Consider the following 16922-nt stretch of genomic DNA (forward strand, 5'->3'; position numbering starts at 1 on the left):
AGGAAAAGGGAACTGCTTCGTACGTAACAGAGAATAAGTGGATCCCCGAAGGAGCAGACACCGACAAGGACTTCGTCAAAACAAAAATATTTATTACAAACAAAACCCCGTCAAATAAACAACAGAAAGCGCTGGTGAAAACGAGAACCAGGAAATAAGGAAACGCGACAACAGAAAACGCTTGCAAAAAATGGCAAGGGAAATATGTTTAAGACAAGTACTAGTTCACGTACGCTAATATAATGAGTCCTTTGGGACGACGAAGATTTAACCAACAGCGAATGGTATCGAATAAGAATGGCAATCATAGGCAACAGCAGTGGCACGGCATGCAATACTCCGGCAGTGATTTGACTGTCGGAGCGCCTAGATATAGCAGGTGCAATCTCTGGCAAATAGGCAGCAGGTGTGCAGGCGACAGAAGTGAACGCGTGCCACCTGCTGCCGAATACGGATCATGACAGTACCCCCCCCCTCAACGGACGCCTCCCGGCGGCCCACCCGGTTTGGACGGGTGAGAAGCGTGGAAGTCACGAATCAGGGACGGATCTAAGATCCAGGAGCGGGGGTCCCATTGCCGATCCTCTGGCCCATAGCCCTCCCAGTCGACCAGATACTGGAACCCCTTACCCCTGCGCCGAGAGTCCAGGATGGCCCGCACAGTGTACACGGGGTCACCGTCGACAACCCGCGGAGGAGGAGGCGGGGTGGGAGACGGAGCCAAGGGACTGGTCGCTACCGGCTTGATCAGCGAGACGTGGAACACGGGGTGAACCTTCATTGAGGCCGGCAACCGGAGCTTGACTGTGACGGGGCCGACGACGGAGTCCACCACAAACGGTCCGGTGAACCGTGGCCCCAACTTGGCAGACGTGCCGGCCAGGCGCAGGTCCCTCGTAGCCAGCCACACTTTCTGCCCCACCACATAGGTCGGCGCCGGGCGTCGCCGACGGTCCGCGATCTGCCGGTTCCTGGACGCGGTGCGGGACAATGCGGCCCTGGCCTCCTTCCACACGCGATGAGCCCGTTTGAGGTGGAACTGCACCGACGGAACCTCCACCTGACCCTCCTGGGACGGGAACAGCGGTGGTTGGTATCCGTAGGCCGTCATGAAAGGGGACCGCCCAGTAGCTGAAGAGACGAGGGTGTTGTGCGCATACTCCACCCAAGGTAAGTGGTCAGCCCAGGACGAGGGACGGTGGAGACACACGCAACGGAGGGCCGCCGCCAGATCCTGGTTAGCGCGCTCCGCCTGTCCATTGGACTGCGGGTGGTATCCCGACGTCAAACTCGCCGTGGCCCCCAGGGACCGGCAGAACCGCTTCCACACCTTGGACACGAACTGGGGCCCCCGGTCGGATACAATGTCCAGCGGGATGCCATGGAGACGGAAAACATGCTTCACGAGGAGGTCGGCGGTCTCCAATGCCGACGGCAACTTGGACAGCGGGATAAAGTGGGCCGATTTAGAGAAGCGGTCCACAATGGTTAGAATGACGGACCGCCCACGGGACGGAGGAAGACCCGTGACGAAGTCTAGGGCGATGTGGGACCAAGGTCGAGGAGGAATGGGTAGAGGTTGGAGCAATCCAGCCGGAGGCCGACGCGAGGCCTTGCCGCAGGCGCAGGCGGAACAGGCGTTGATGTATTCCATGACATCCTTCCATTGCTCAGGCCACCAGAACCGCTGGGAGACGAGATGTAATGTCCGGGTCACTCCGGGGTGGCAAGCCACCTTGGACACGTGCCCCCACTGCAACACCTCCGACCGCAGTGATGGAGGCACAAATAGCTTCCCTGCGGGACATTCAGCCGGAACTTGGGCCCCGTCTTGAGCCTCCTGAATCCTCCGCTCGATCTCCCACCTCAAAGCCCCCAGAATGCAATGGTCCGAAAGGATTGCTCCTGGCGTGGGATCCTTTTCCGCGGGATCGTGGAGGCGGGAGAGGGCGTCAGGCTTGGTGTTCTTGGATCCGGGACAATATGTGAGGGTGAAATTAAATCGCGTTAACAGAAGCGCCCACCGGGCCTGTCGCGAATTTAGTCTTTTAGCGGACCGAATGTACTCCAGGTTTTTATGGTCCGTAAAAACAGTGAAGGGTTCTTTGGTCCCCTCGAGCCAGTGTCTCCATTCCTGTAGTGCTGCAACTACAGCTAAAAGTTCACGGTTTCCCACGTCGTAATTCGCCTCGGCGGCGCTGAGACGACGAGAGAAAAAGGCGCAGGGGTGCAGCTTCTGGTCAACCGGAGAACGTTGAGACAAAACTGCCCCCACTCCTGAATCCGAGGCGTCCACCTCTACGACAAACGGGTGGTCAGGATCAGGATGCTGCAGTACAGGTGGATTGGTGAAGGCTTTCTTTAGGTTCGCGAACGCTGTGTCTGCGTCCGGGTCCCATTTGAACGGGAGCTTAACAGAAGTCAACCTGGTTAACGGAAGAGCCTGTTGGCTATAGTTACGGATGAATCTTCTGTAAAAGTTGGCAAACCCCAAGAAGCGTTGTAGTTCCTTGCGGCTGGTGGGCGTAGGCCACTCCACCACCGCCCTGGTCTTTACGGGGTCGGCTCTCAGCTTACCCTGCTCAATGACAAATCCCAGGAACGAGATGGCTTGTACATGGAACTCACACTTCTCTGCCTTGACGAAGAGCCTGTTCTCTAATAACCGTTGTAAAACGAGCCTGACGTGCTGTTTGTGCTCCTGTACTGACCGGGAGAAAATCAAAATATCATCGAGGTAAACGAAACAAAATACATTCAGCATGTCCCTCAACACGTCGTTGACCAGACTCTGGAAGATAGCGGGAGCATTAGTCAAACCGAAAGGCATGACCAAATATTCAAAATGGCCTAATGGGGTCTTAAAAGCCGTCTTCCACTCATCCCCTTCTCGCACGCGAACCAGATGGTACGCACTACGCAAGTCTAATTTTGAGAAAATGGTGGCAGATTGTAAGGGAGCGAAGGCGGAATCTAACAACGGAAGTGGGTATTTATTCTTAATTGTAATGTCATTTAGCCCACGATAATCCACACACGGCCGTAACGACTTGTCCTTCTTCTCTACGAAGAAGAACCCGGCACCTAACGGTGATCGTGATGGTCTGATGAGACCTGCAGCGAGCGAGCTATTAATATAGTCCCTCAATGCCTCTTGTTCTGGACGAGACACCTGATATAATCGGGAGCTCGGCAGCGGGACGCCCACCTGCAGGTCTATGGCACAGTCGTACGGACGGTGCGGAGGCAAAGATCGGGCGCGATCCTTGCTAAAAACCTGTTTCAGATCGTGATAGTAACTAGGCACCCGGTCAAGGCAGATGACTTCAGGGGCATCGTTACAGACACGCGTATGCCCCCCTACGGCCGACCGCAAACAATGCTCGTGACAAAACGGACTCCATATTTCTATGGCCGGGCGGTTCCATGATATAATTGGGTCGTGTGTCTTGAGCCAGGGCAAGCCGAGAATAACCGGAACGGCTCGGGAATGCATTAAATAAAACCGTCTGTGCTCTACATGATTCCCTGACAACCTGAGCTTAAGCGGTTCTGTGATCCGGGTTACCACTGCCAGAAGGCGCCCATCGAGATCGTGAACCCGTTTCTTTTCGGCTAATTCCTCGGTCAAACAGCCTATCTCTGAGGCAATGTCGGTGTCCAGAAAGCAGTCGTCGGCACCCGAGTCTATCAGAGCCCTGATCTGTCGCGCCCAAGACGCCCCGTAGATCTCCCCCTCGAGTTCAAGTCTTCTGGGGTGTCCCGGCCGAGAGTCGACTCTCTGAGGCTCTCGAGATTCGGCGCGGGGTTGTGACTCACAGTACTCGACGGGCGTAGTCGGTTGGGGTTCCGATGGGCAGGATGCGGCTCGATGTCCTTGTAGACCACGGTTGGAACACGCCTGGTCCACGAACCGACGCCGTCTCTCCTCCGGACTGGAACTTCCGCCCCCCAGCTGCGTCGGCTCCTCCCTGGCGGCAGCCCTCCGGGCGCTGGGGTGGTCCCCGGACCCAGCTGTCCGAGTGATCTCGCTGGATGCACCTTGGTCCGCTGTATGCTGGAACGGGAACCAACTGCTTCCGTGCTCCCGGCTCCTCTCTCTCAGGCGGTTGTCCAGGAGCAGAGAGAGATCGATCAACTCCTCTAGGTTGGAACTGTTGTCGCGGGTGGCCAGTTCGTCTTTAAGTGTATTGTTAAGTCCGCGACGAAACAAGCCACACAGCGCCCGGTCGCCATAGCCACTTTGGGCGGCCAAAATGCGAAAGTCAATCGAGTAGTCCGCCACGGATTGTCTCCCTTGGCGGAGCTCTAATAGCCTGCCCTCAGCCTCTCTTCCCCGCACGGGATGATGGAACACACGGCGAAATGCCGCCACGAAGCCGGGGAAGGAAGACCGGAGGCTCGGTTGTGCTTCGCTCACTGCAATTGCCCATGACGCCGCCCGACCAGCCAATAGGCTCATGATATATGCGACCTTCGCGTCATCACTGACATAGACGGAAGGCTGCAGGTCAAAAACGAGCGAGCACTGGTGGAGGAAGTGCCCGCACTGACCATGTTCGCCTCCATAACGTGGAGGGTGGGGAAGCATTGGTTCCCTACTAAATGGAGGAGACTGGACGGGTACCTCCAGGGTAACATGTCGAAGCTCCGGGGTAGGTGCTCTCCGCCCTTCTAATTTGACTACGCGAGGTTCGTAATCATCGAACTTGTGAGCCAGCATGGAAACCGCGCCGCGGAGCTCTGAAATGGCTCGGTCCTGCTGACTCCTAAGCTGCTCTTGACGGGACAGAGCCGACAAAACCTTCCCAATGTCTGCGGGATCCATGGTGGCCGGAGTATTCTGTCACGTTACGCACGAAGCAGGAAAAGGGAACTGCTTCGTACGTAACAGAGAATAAGTGGATCCCCGAAGGAGCAGACACCGACAAGGACTTCGTCAAAACAAAAATATTTATTACAAACAAAACCCCGTCAAATAAACAACAGAAAGCGCTGGTGAAAACGAGAACCAGGAAATAAGGAAACGCGACAACAGAAAACGCTTGCAAAAAATGGCAAGGGAAATATGTTTAAGACAAGTACTAGTTCACGTACGCTAATATAATGAGTCCTTTGGGACGACGAAGATTTAACCAACAGCGAATGGTATCGAATAAGAATGGCAATCATAGGCAACAGCAGTGGCACGGCATGCAATACTCCGGCAGTGATTTGACTGTCGGAGCGCCTAGATATAGCAGGTGCAATCTCTGGCAAATAGGCAGCAGGTGTGCAGGCGACAGAAGTGAACGCGTGCCACCTGCTGCCGAATACGGATCATGACACCTTCCACTCACATATCAACACCATCACCCGCATTGCTTATTCCCACCTCCGCAATATTACCAGACTTCACCCTTCCCTCACCCCCCGCCCCACTGCTATTCTTGTCCACAGTCTTGTCACATCCCGCCTTGATTACTGCAACGCTCTCCTCTTCGGCCTACCTCAAAAGTCCCTCCATAAAATCCAGCTGGTTCAAAACGCCTCTGCTCGCATCATCACAAAAACATCTTCCCAGCAGCACATCACCCCCGTTCTCCAACAGCTCCACTGGCTCCCTGTTCAACATCGCATCAATTACAAACTGCTTCTATATACAGTACATATATGGCCATCCACAACCTGGCCCCTCCTTACCTGTCCGACCTTCTCCAGGTGCATATCCCCACTCGCTCCCTCAGATCCTCGTCCTCCCTCCGCCTGTCAGTGCCCCCTGCACGCCTGAGCACCATGGGAGCCAGAGCCTTCAGTCGCGCTGCTCCAAAGCTTTGGAACAACCTACCTCCGGACCTCCAAAACTGCACACCTCTTTCCACTTTCAAGTCCCGTCCAAAAACACACCTGTTCAGGATTGCCTACAACACATAGCTCTTCCATTTCCTATGTTTTTATGATTTTATGTCCTGTTTTTATATAATATCTCGCTTACCAATTTTTACATTGTATTTTCTTATTGTCTGTACAGTGTCCTTGGGTGGCATGAAAGGCGCTTTTAAATAAAATGCATTACTATTATTATTATTATTGTGTGGTGGCATAGAAGGCGGCTCTCGCGTTACACTCTGTGTAGCCGCTGTTAGCCTCCAGTTACCTCCTAGCCAGCGATCCCTGCGCATTTGATGTGTTTATGATAAAACGATAAATCGGTATTGATGAGGAGGAGGCAAAGAGAGATGTGCTGCTGCTTTCGGACACTCGGTGTAGCCGCTGTTAGCCTCCAGTTACCTCCTAGCCAGCTATCCCTGCGCATTTGATGTGTTTATGATAAAACGATAAATCGGTATTGATGAGGAGGAGGCAAAGAGAGATGTGCTGCTGCTTTCGGACACGCCCAGTCTAAATGAATAATGTATAAATGAAACATGATATGATGATATGATATGATATACACACTGTACACACATAGATAAGCCTCAATAGCATTAATCCTGAAAGAATGAAGCCATATTCTTTCCAGCCACTGCTATGAAATAAGCCTGCAGCAACAGATGGTATTTTTACTGCATTTACTGCTTTATTTTGTGATTTCCTCGCTTGATTTTCTGTTTTGATGCATTATTTTCCATTTTCGTAGTTTCAATGAAGGAATCGTTAATTTACGTTTTTCTGAGGCGGTCATGAACGCCTCTCGAGTCGACCGAAGAAGAGAAGGGACAGACCTAACTGTATTTGTTGAGACTGTGAAGAACATTCATAAAGTGTGCGTTTTAAAAAACAACAACACCACAGCTCTCCTTTTTTCGGCGCTACAACAAAAACTTATTTAATAAAGCAGCGACACAGTTCACTGAAACAACAGCAAGTTATAACATTGTAAGCATGTCTCCAGGAAGGAGCCATCTTGGGGTCGACATATTACCGTAATGCCCATATACAAGGCGCACCGGATTTTAAGGCGCGCCGTGAGCTTTTAAGAAAATTGAAGACTTTTCGGTGCGCCTTATAGTGCGGAAAATACGGTAATATATACTCCTACCTTACCCATATGAAGATCAGAGTGCTGCTTTGGTCTGGTGTCTCACCGGCTTAATTTACGAGCGTGGACTCCACTTGCTATTTGGACAGAACACCAACAATGCCGACTGCACCCACCGTGGATTGATTGGGTTGAAAGAAAGCAGATCCTCCCTCGAGCGCTTCAGGTAATTTCCCACTTTTTGCATGTTAAAAAAACACTCAGCTTGGTGTTTGTTTTGAATGTCACCTGCGTTCCGTGTCTCCTCTCTAATTGTAAATCACTCCTTGTCCACATGTGAGTGTGCCTGCCTGTTCATGTACACACGGGGGCTCAACAAAACTTGCATCAGTTTACTTTGCTTTTATTTTGTGTGCTTCCCGTTGACCAATATGTGTCCATTGTCCTACAGTAAATTACACGTTTCGTTTCGTTGGACCCAATAGGAATGTCTCAGTGTGCTGAAAATGTTGCCATAAAAGGGAAATCTCTGATATAGAGGTGTATTTTTCAGCTATGATGCATTTTTCCAAGATCCATCCATCCATCCATTTTCTCCAGGTCATCTGGGGTCAGGTCGAGGGGAAGCAGGGAAGCCCAGACTTCCCTCTCCCAGCTACTTGTTCCAGCTCTTCCCGAGGTATCCCGAGGCATTCTCAGCCCAGCTGGGAGAGAAAGTCTCTTCAGTGTGTCCTGGGTCATCCACGGGGCCTCCTGCCGATGGGATTTGCCTGGAACACCTCACCAGGGAGGTGTCCAGGAGGCATCCTAATCAGATGCCCGAGCCACCTCATTTGGCTCCTCTCAACGTGGCGGCTCGACCTGAGCTCCTCCCGGATGACTGAGCTTCTCACCTTATCTCTAAGGGAGAGCCTGGACACCCTGCGGAGGCAACTCATTTCAGCTGCTTGTATTCGGGAGCTTGTTCTTTCGTTGACGACCCATAGCTCATGACCATAGGTGAGGGTTGGAACGTACAGTAGATCGACTGGTAAATTGAGAGCTTCACTTTTTGGCTCAGCTCCTTCTACACCATGACAGACCGATACGAAATCTACATCACAGCTGATGCTGCACTGAGCCGCCTGTCGATCTCCCACGCCCCCACTGCCTTCACTTGTGATCAAGACCCCAAGATACTTAAACTTCTCCACTTGGGGCAGCATCTGATCCCTGACCCAGAGAGGACACTCCCCCTTTTCCGACTGAGGACCATTGTTTCAGATTTGGAGGTCCTGATTTTCATCCCAACCACTTCAGACTCGGCTGCATACTGATCCAGTGAAAACCCCAAAGCACATGTAGACTGGTTGGACGAGCTCCCATGTACCCTCGAGGACCCTGCTAAACTGGTCCACTGTTCCACGGCCGGGACGAAAGCCACACTGCTCTTTCTGAATCTGAGACTCGACTTCCTGACGGACCCTCCTCTCCAGCACTCCTGAGTACACCTTACCAGGGAGGCTGTGGAGTGTGATCCCTCTGTAGCCGGAACACACCCTCTGGTCCCCTTCTTAAAAAGAGAGACCACCACCCAGGTCGGCCAATCCAGAGGCACTCTCCCCGATGACCACACAATGTTGCAGAGGCGTGTCAACCAGGACAGCACCACAACATCCAGAGCTTTGAGGAACTCCGGGCGGATCTCATCCACCCCTGGGGCTTTGCCACTGAGGAGCTTTTTAAACACCTCGTTGACTTCAACCCCAGAGTTAGGATAGCCCAACTCAATGTCTTCAGACTCTGCTTCTTCTGAGGAAGGCATGCTTGTGGAGTTGAGGAGGTCTTCAAAGTATTCTGCCTACCGACTCACAACGCCTTGAGTCGAGGTTAGCAGCACCCCATCCCCACTGTACACGGTGTTAATGGTGCACTGCTTCCCCCTCCTGAGATGTCGGATGGTGGACCAGGATTTCCTTGAGCTGTCCAGAAATCAGCTTGCATGGCCTCACCAAACTCTTCCCACGCCTGAGTTTTTGCCTCAGTGACCAGTGAAGCTGCATTCCGCTGAGTCAGCTGCCTCTGGAGTCCCACAGGCCATAAAGGTCCAATAGGACTCCTTCTTCAGCTTGACGATATCCCTTACTGGCAGTGTCCACCAACGATTTCGGGGGTTGCTGCCAACCACCTTACGGCCACAACTCCAATTGACCGCCTCAACAATAGAGGTGCGGAACATGGTCCCCTTGGACTCAATGTCCCCCGCTTCCCTCGGGATGTGGGAAAAGCTCTGCCGGAGGTGGGAGTTGAAACTCTTTCTGACAACAGACCCTCACAAGATGTTTGGGTCTGCCAGGTCAGACCGGCATCTTGCCCCACCATCGGAGCCAACTCAGCACCAGGTGGTGATCAGTTGACAGCTCCACCCTCTCTTCACCCGAGTGTCCAAAACTTGCGGCCGCAAATCTGATGACATGACCACAGAGTCAATCATTGAACTTCAGCCAAAGATGTACTGGTGCCAAGTCCACATATGGACACCCCTATGTTTGAACATGGTGTTCATTATGGACAATCCGTGATGAGCACAGAAGTCCACCAACTAAACACCACTTGAGTTCTGATCGGGGGGACTGTACCTCCCAATCACGCCCCTCCAGGTCTCACGGTCATGGCCCACATGAACATTGAAGTCCCCCAGTAGAACTAGGGAGTCCCCAGCTGGAGCACTCTCCAGCTCCAAAAAGGGTGGGTACGCGGAACTGCTGTTTGGTGCATAGGCACAAACAACAGTCAAGAAACACCCCCGCACCAGAAGGCAGAGCGGGGGCAACCCTCTCGTCCACCAGTGTGAACCCCAATGTACAAGCACTGAGCCAGGGGTCAAAGACTATGCCCACACCCGCTCTACGCCTCTCACCGTGGGCAACTCCAGAGTGGAAGAGAGTCCAACCCCTCTCAAGAGAACTGGTACCAGAGCCCAGGCTGTGTCTGGAGGCAAGTCCAACTACATCCAGTTGGAGTTTCTCTGCCTCGCACACCAGCTCGGATTCCTTCACTGCAAGAGAGGTGACATTCCACGTCCCTAGAGCTAGCTGCTTTAGCCAAGGAGCGGACCGCCAAGGTCCTCACCTTTGGCTGCCGCCTAGCTCACATTGCACCCGACCCCTTCCAATCCTCCTATAGGTGGTTGGCCAATGGAAAGGAGGACCCACGTTGCCTCTTCAGGCTGAGCCAGCTAGCCCCACCTCCAGACCTGGCTCCAGAGAAGGGCCCCGGTGACCTGCATCCGGGCAAGGGAAATCGAGGTCCATATATTTGACTCATCATAATATATGAGTCAAATGGGTCAAATGGGTCTCTGAGCCGTGCTTTGTCTGGTCCTTCACCTCGGACCTATTTTCCTTGGGTGACCTGCTAGGGGCATAAAGCACCAGACAACTTAGCTCCTTGGACCATCGGTGTCATGTTGCGAGGTGGTGGTGGACCCCAAAAACCAGGCAGGAGGGAGGAGCAGGGTGAACTTGACAGATTGTATTTAAACACAGAGAAAACTAAATCCAAAACAAATAAAGTCCAAAGTATCAAACAAAAATCATGACTGAGGCTAAAACATGACTGTGACCGAAACATGACTGACAACAAACATGACAGTAGCAAACACAAACAAACACACAATGAACCGATAATGAGTGGTCGGGCAGGAGTCCTTTTATACGACCAGTACTAATCACATAACGATCAACAGGTGTGCAGCTGCAGGGAGAACCCTACAGTGCCACCTTGTTGGTCACAAACAAAATCATGACAGTACCCCTCCCTCAAGGGACGGATCCCAGACGTCCCAAAGTCGTCCAAAGGCTTGCCTCGCCGGGGAACGGGAACTAAAAGCGACGGCAACCCTTGCCTCGCCGGAGAACAGGAACAAAAGCGACGGCGACCTTCGCCTCACCAGAGAACAGGAACAAGAAGCGACGGCAACCCTTGCCTCGCCAGAGAACAGGAACAAAAGCGACGGCGACCTTCGCCTCACCAGGGAACAGGAACAAGAAGCGACAGCAACCTTTTGGCTGGGCTTGGCCTAACGTGGACGGAGCTCGATGTAGCGGGGGACATGGGACAGCTGGACATGAACAGGGGCTCAGCCTGATGTGGACGTGGCACGGCTCGTCGTGGACGTGAATGTGACTCAGTTCGAACAGACACGTGACGAGGCTCGGCTCAACGTGGACGCGGACGGGGCTCGGCCTACCGTAGACGCGGCTTGACGAGACGAAAACATGGGACAGCCGCATCACCAGCGCTGCCTGAAGGGGGAACATGGAACAGCCGCAAGACCAGCGCTGCCTGAAGGTGGAACATGGGACAGCCGCAAGACCAGTGCTGCTTGAAGGGGAAAAGGGTGTCGGCCGCAGACGTGCTCTGCCAGGCATATGGTGGAATAGGTACCAGTCTTTTGTACCTGCGGGGTCCAGTTGGTCGGGTAATTCTGTCACGTTTGCGAGGTGGTGGTGGACCCCAAAAAGCAGGCAGAAGGGAGTAGCAGGGTGTACTTGGCCGATTGTATTAAAACACAGAAAACTAAATCCTAAACAAAGTTCCAAGAACACAAGGAATCCAAAGTACCCAAACAAAACCATGACTGTACCAGTCACCAATGAGTGAAGGGTGAGCGTGTAAGAGGTGAAGAGAAAAATGTGAGTACATTGTAAAATGGCTAAATAAAGTACAACCGAACTCAGTTTTGTTTCCGTTGCCTTTTTAAAAATGTGTTTTTAGCGTGCGTGCATGCATGCCGTATGTTTAAGCTGGCGTATGTTTTACCATGCCTGGCTGCGCCCAATAATACAGTGCGTTTTGTGTATGTGTCAAACACAGAAATAGCACCCGTTACTGAGACTGCGCCCAACAATAAGGTGCACCAAATGGTCGTGAAAATATGGTACTACCCATTCAACTCACACATGTAAAATTCATGAAGCCTTCCTTTAAGAAAGAAGGAACGTGAACCCCCCGAGATGGAGTTGAGGAAAATTTTACATTGTGTTGAGGGACTGGCAGATGATTGGGTTGAAACAGCAACATTGATTACGTCGGGAATTTAGTAAGTTTAGTTTATTTTAGTATCCTCTGGGCAGACAAAAGAATATCGAATTGGTGGTAGAAAGAGGAGAATGAGGAACGTGTCCAGAAAAAGAGGTTGGCAAAGAGAGGGGATGGTGAGAAAACTGAAGGGAGCAGATTGGAAGTATAAGGAGAGGACAGGGGATGTGTACAGGACCAAAAAAAGGGAAAAAAAAGGAAATGCATGATGAGTTGTACAAGAAGTTGGACACAAAAAAGGAGAAAGGTATCTGTACAGATTGGTGAGGCAGAGGGATCCAGTTGGGGAGAAAATGAGACTAGAAAACGAGACAGAGATCGATGCGGAAGGGTTGAATTATCGTTGGGCGTGATGACGATGGATCAGGAATGAGTTCATCAGAGGGACAGCACAGACTGGATGGGTTGGAGACAAAGCTCGAGAGGTCAGACTATGATGGTTTGGACATTCATGAGATGGAGATTCAACACATTCAGATGATTGAACTTGGGTAGAAGAAGAGGACAGTAGAGATAGAACAGGATCATGGTGACAGCTGAATACTGTCTTGAACCAAAAGGGGAAAAAAAGAACATTTGTTTTTTATATTTAATAATTACTTTTAAAATATCATAATTTTCTATAATTGCTGATGGCAAATACTTGATATCTCTTTTGAATTTAGTTCAAGTTACTGATGCAAAATTCCTTGACATTGTGTGACATACAGGAGACTTTCGCTGCCAAAATTAGAGCTCAAGCCCTGAATGTGAAAACTGCTGATTATATTTCTGTTTGTGAATAATCAACATTGAACAGGGCACAGGGTGTTTCTCTTTGACCTATCCCTCCCAACACCTCCCCCAGCTAGCTGGCAGGTCTCCATCCCCCAATTTAAGTGTTTGTGTGTGTGTGTGTGTGTGTGTGTGTGTGTGTGAGGGAAGGGAGGGGTTGGGGACATGAATGGGTTAGTGTTTTTCCCAGGGACATGACTGCAGAGGGTTTCTCCTGACTGACACGCATGGTCTTTCATGCACTGCTTTTCCACATTTCCCACTCATTTTCTCTGTAACTCTGCGATGAATGCAGGCCTGTACTATGATACGTACACACACAGACATACAGACTTAAAAAGCCCCCTATAAAATGTCTCACTGCAGTGATTCAACTGAAGTAATACATAATAATAATAATAATGATAATTACATGATTAACTCTGTTCAAAATATACAGTGATCTTTTATTTGATGGATTATGAAGATGATGTTGACAGTTGGCATCAAGAAAAACACAATATCATTCATTTCACCAAATTAACAGAATCCATTTAAACATGCCCTCCATATTGTTTTGTTTTGTCTATGTTCACTTCAGATTCATACGAAAGAATGCATGTGAGTAATGCCTTATCATGAAAGCAGCAGCTTAATCTACACTCATTGCAGTTTTTGGTGGTCCCCAACCACCAGTTGACCGGTACCAGGCCTCGGATCGTCTAGTGCAGGGGTGTCAAAGTCAAATGGACGGAGGGCCAGATAAAAAATTTTGCTGCAAGCCGAGGGCCGGACTGATCGAATGTTCATTGAAAAATTGAAAAATGACCACATATAGTTTATTGAACCAAAGTTAATTGACTGAAAACCCAACAAATACATTCCAATATGATCAGATAAATAAAGCAACATTTTCTTATGGCTCTGTCAGTAAACTTGAATTTTCAACAGGCACAAAAAACAAATTTTGTATAAAAATACCCATAACATGAATAAAAGAAGCCGGTATTATTCAAGGCACCATCAATAGCCCATATTGTCTCTTTTAGCAAAAGTAGGCAAAATGTACTTACAAGAAAAACAAATAATAGCAATTTTCGATCATTTACTCAAATAAAATATTTTTAAAACATAATTGGATTTAAATACAATAAAATAAAGTGCAAAAATGTATTAACCAAAAACAACACTTCAAGGAGAAGTAACATACAGTGAAAGCCAATATTATACTTTAATTTTTAAACTTGAAGTGAGTCAAAACTCTTAACGTGATTGCACAGTAATCCTGTATTCACTTCTTTGAGGCTGAGGCTGATACTCGGTGGTGTTTTATCTTTTCTACAAGTTCATCAATATTTGGGGTCAGGCTCTGAGCTGAGCAAATCCTCAAAATTGAGTGAAGGTGTTCAGCAGTAAGTCGACTTCTGTGTGATGTTTTGTTCAGCTTCATCAAAGTAGTTGTTCACACAGGTACAGTATGTGCTGCCAAACTTTCGACAACGTTTGATCAGCCTGGATGCGCACTTTGTCCGGGAGGAAACGGGCAAACTGCGCAGCACCCACTGCCGTATCTTTTTCATGCATGGGATGTAAAGCCAAAAACTCCTGTTACGCTTAGGCTGGAGTCCACTCCGCGGACGAAAATTGACAACTGGGCAACGTCAGAAACTTCAGCGTTCTCATCCACAGCCAAGGAATATGCGATGACATCTTTTCCGTTTTTCACAAGCTGCTCTTTGAGATAAATGGACAACTGCTCTACTCACTCGGCAATTGCGTTTCTGTTCATGTTAACGTTTAAAAAGAGTTGCTTTTTTCGGGGCAAACTTCGTCACAAACTTTAAGTATACAGTTTTTAATGAAATCCCCCTCCCCCCTCCATGTCCATATTCTTGTTTTTGTTCGCGTGTTTCGTTTCATTATGTCGTCTCAGATTACACTCTTTCAATACCGCCACACTTTCTCCGCACAGAAGACACACGTTTTCCAGCTACGTCCATGAACATGTACTCCGACTCCCACCTTGTTTGAAACCCCCGGTTCTCTGTGTCCACCTTACGTTCTGCCATTTTTGATGGGTATCTGCAAGCTAATGTCACTGCTATGAGAACGACTGCTGCACTAATATTGAAATAAAGCGGCCACTGCTTGGCCCGTCACCGTTGCATCGTGAGAAACGTAGTATTGGTGCGTGTAAAAGATCTGCGGGCTCCCGGCTTGCTGTGGTCCGCGGCCGGTTCTAATAATAAATCAATATCATCCCAGGGGCCACCGAAAACATTCTCGCGGGCCAGATCTGGCCCGCGGGCCGGCACTTTAACTTATGTGGTCTAGTGAAATCCAATAGTAATTTTTCCCACAGTACAGTACTAAACATCATGGTATAATAATTATATTGCCCTCCATGAGCATTATTCTTACATTGGAGCGCATCTCCTTTTATGCATTTTATTAATCGTTGATTAGATGGCAATCATTATTTTTAACTCACAAAAATCGGCATTGGCCTAAAAAATAAAATCATGTCTTGTATTGTAATATTTTAGTTTCAAATGACTCGACTTTGTACAGTGTTTGGAGCATCTTCCATTATAACCTAGCAGAAACAGCACATGTCCTCTGTCAGAAAGAAGCAAAGAAGTAAAACTTCTCGATTTTAATTCATAGTGTTGGATGTTTGATTTGGTTGAATAATCAATGATCTACTGACACAGTATATAATACCCCCCAAAATAATAAAATTATCTGAAATATTTAATATCAGTACCTTGTAAAGCATCTTTGAGCGGTGGTCCCCAACCACCGGTTCGTGGACTGGTACCTGGCCTTAACCCGTTTGGGACCGGGTCGCACAAAAACAGACTTGCGAGCTGTGAGCAAATTTAGTTTATCAGATGTGACGTTGGAATTGTGCGCAACTCTGACCAGTTGGAGTCCCCCTTCTAACCTTGGTTTGTGAGTTTAAATAAACAGAATCCACCAATAAACGAAAGAAGAAGCAGTACAAGAAAGTAACAAATTGACCAAAGGTACATCTAAACGTGCACCTGATGGGAAGCCATGGTTTCCGAAGATGAAGCGACATGGAGAAGGAAGCCGTTGTGCGTGATATCTCGACAAATACAATAAAATACATCCTGATTTATAAAGAAAACAAGGCAATACAAGAAAGCTATTGAATCATTTGAACAAGTAGAACCCAAGTGATCAAGTGGAAAGCATGGAAAATATGAGCAGAGTTTGCACGGCCTGCCCGTGTAAACATTAGCAGTTTATTCGCTAATAACCGCCACCGGATGAAAGCAGCAATCAATCGTGTCCCATTTCTGGCAATGATGCTAGGGTTGCTTAAGTAGAAGCATTCCAACAGAGCCATGTTATCGCATCTCGTCCATCTCCGCTTTGTTCCAGTAGCCCATTTTTCATCAAGGTGCTCTGGTTCCCCAGCACCTGACGCAGACCTTGTTTGGCCGGGCGACGTCTGAGCCAGCATGTCATTCGTTTTATTGTCTCTCATCATTGTATGAGGTAGGCATTAGCGTGAAGGGTCTTGCCCAAGGACCCACACTGGATGGTGTTATGTGCCAATTTTTTTATTTTTTTTGTCCCAAGCGGGATTTGAACCCCCGTCTCCCAAACCAAAGCCTTACCTATCCAGCCGCTATATACAGTATATATATATAAGAGCTGTCAAATGATTAAATTATTTAATCTCATTAAAAACACAACTGTCATAATTAACTCAAATTAACTCATAATTAATCGTGATTACTCACATTTTTAATATATTTTCTGAATTTCCTTTTATATTTTTCTTGTTCTATTTCTTCCCGTTTTAATGCTCTCATCAACATGGAATCATGGATCAGTTTTCTATGTGCAAAATACAAATATTTACTGAAACAACAATTTTGATTTTTTAATTTTACATGAACATTTTTCACTTGGAGCAGTTATTCACACATAATCTCTCACATAATATCAACAACAGTGAAAAAAATATTTTGTCACACAACAGCTCCTTTAACAGCTCTTTTTATGGAATCAAAACAGAGCAATATAAAATTATAAATTGTACATCTAAGGTAAACTAGTACTCAGCCAATAGTGGATTCAAGCCATGGTT

The 16922-nt window shown here is 48.8% G+C and overlaps 1 protein-coding gene across 1 annotated transcript in view; it reads right to left on the reverse strand.

Annotated features, from left to right (window-relative positions):
• Positions 1-2769: 2769 nt before the first annotated feature.
• The window catches only part of LOC147200821 (uncharacterized), a 69502-nt gene continuing 55349 nt past the window's right edge, over positions 2770-16922 (reverse strand). Inside the window, 4 exon segments of the mRNA XM_086117370.1 lie at positions 2770-2791; positions 3537-4154; positions 7621-7714; positions 9915-9998. Coding sequence (XP_085973496.1) covers positions 2770-2791; positions 3537-4154; positions 7621-7714; positions 9915-9998 — 818 coding nt within the window.

This window comes from Hippocampus guttulatus, chromosome 8 (genome assembly GCF_054856545.1).
Source record: "Hippocampus guttulatus isolate MCC_2025c chromosome 8, RoL_Hgut_1.0, whole genome shotgun sequence".
Classification (NCBI taxonomy): domain Eukaryota; kingdom Metazoa; phylum Chordata; class Actinopteri; order Syngnathiformes; family Syngnathidae; genus Hippocampus; species Hippocampus guttulatus.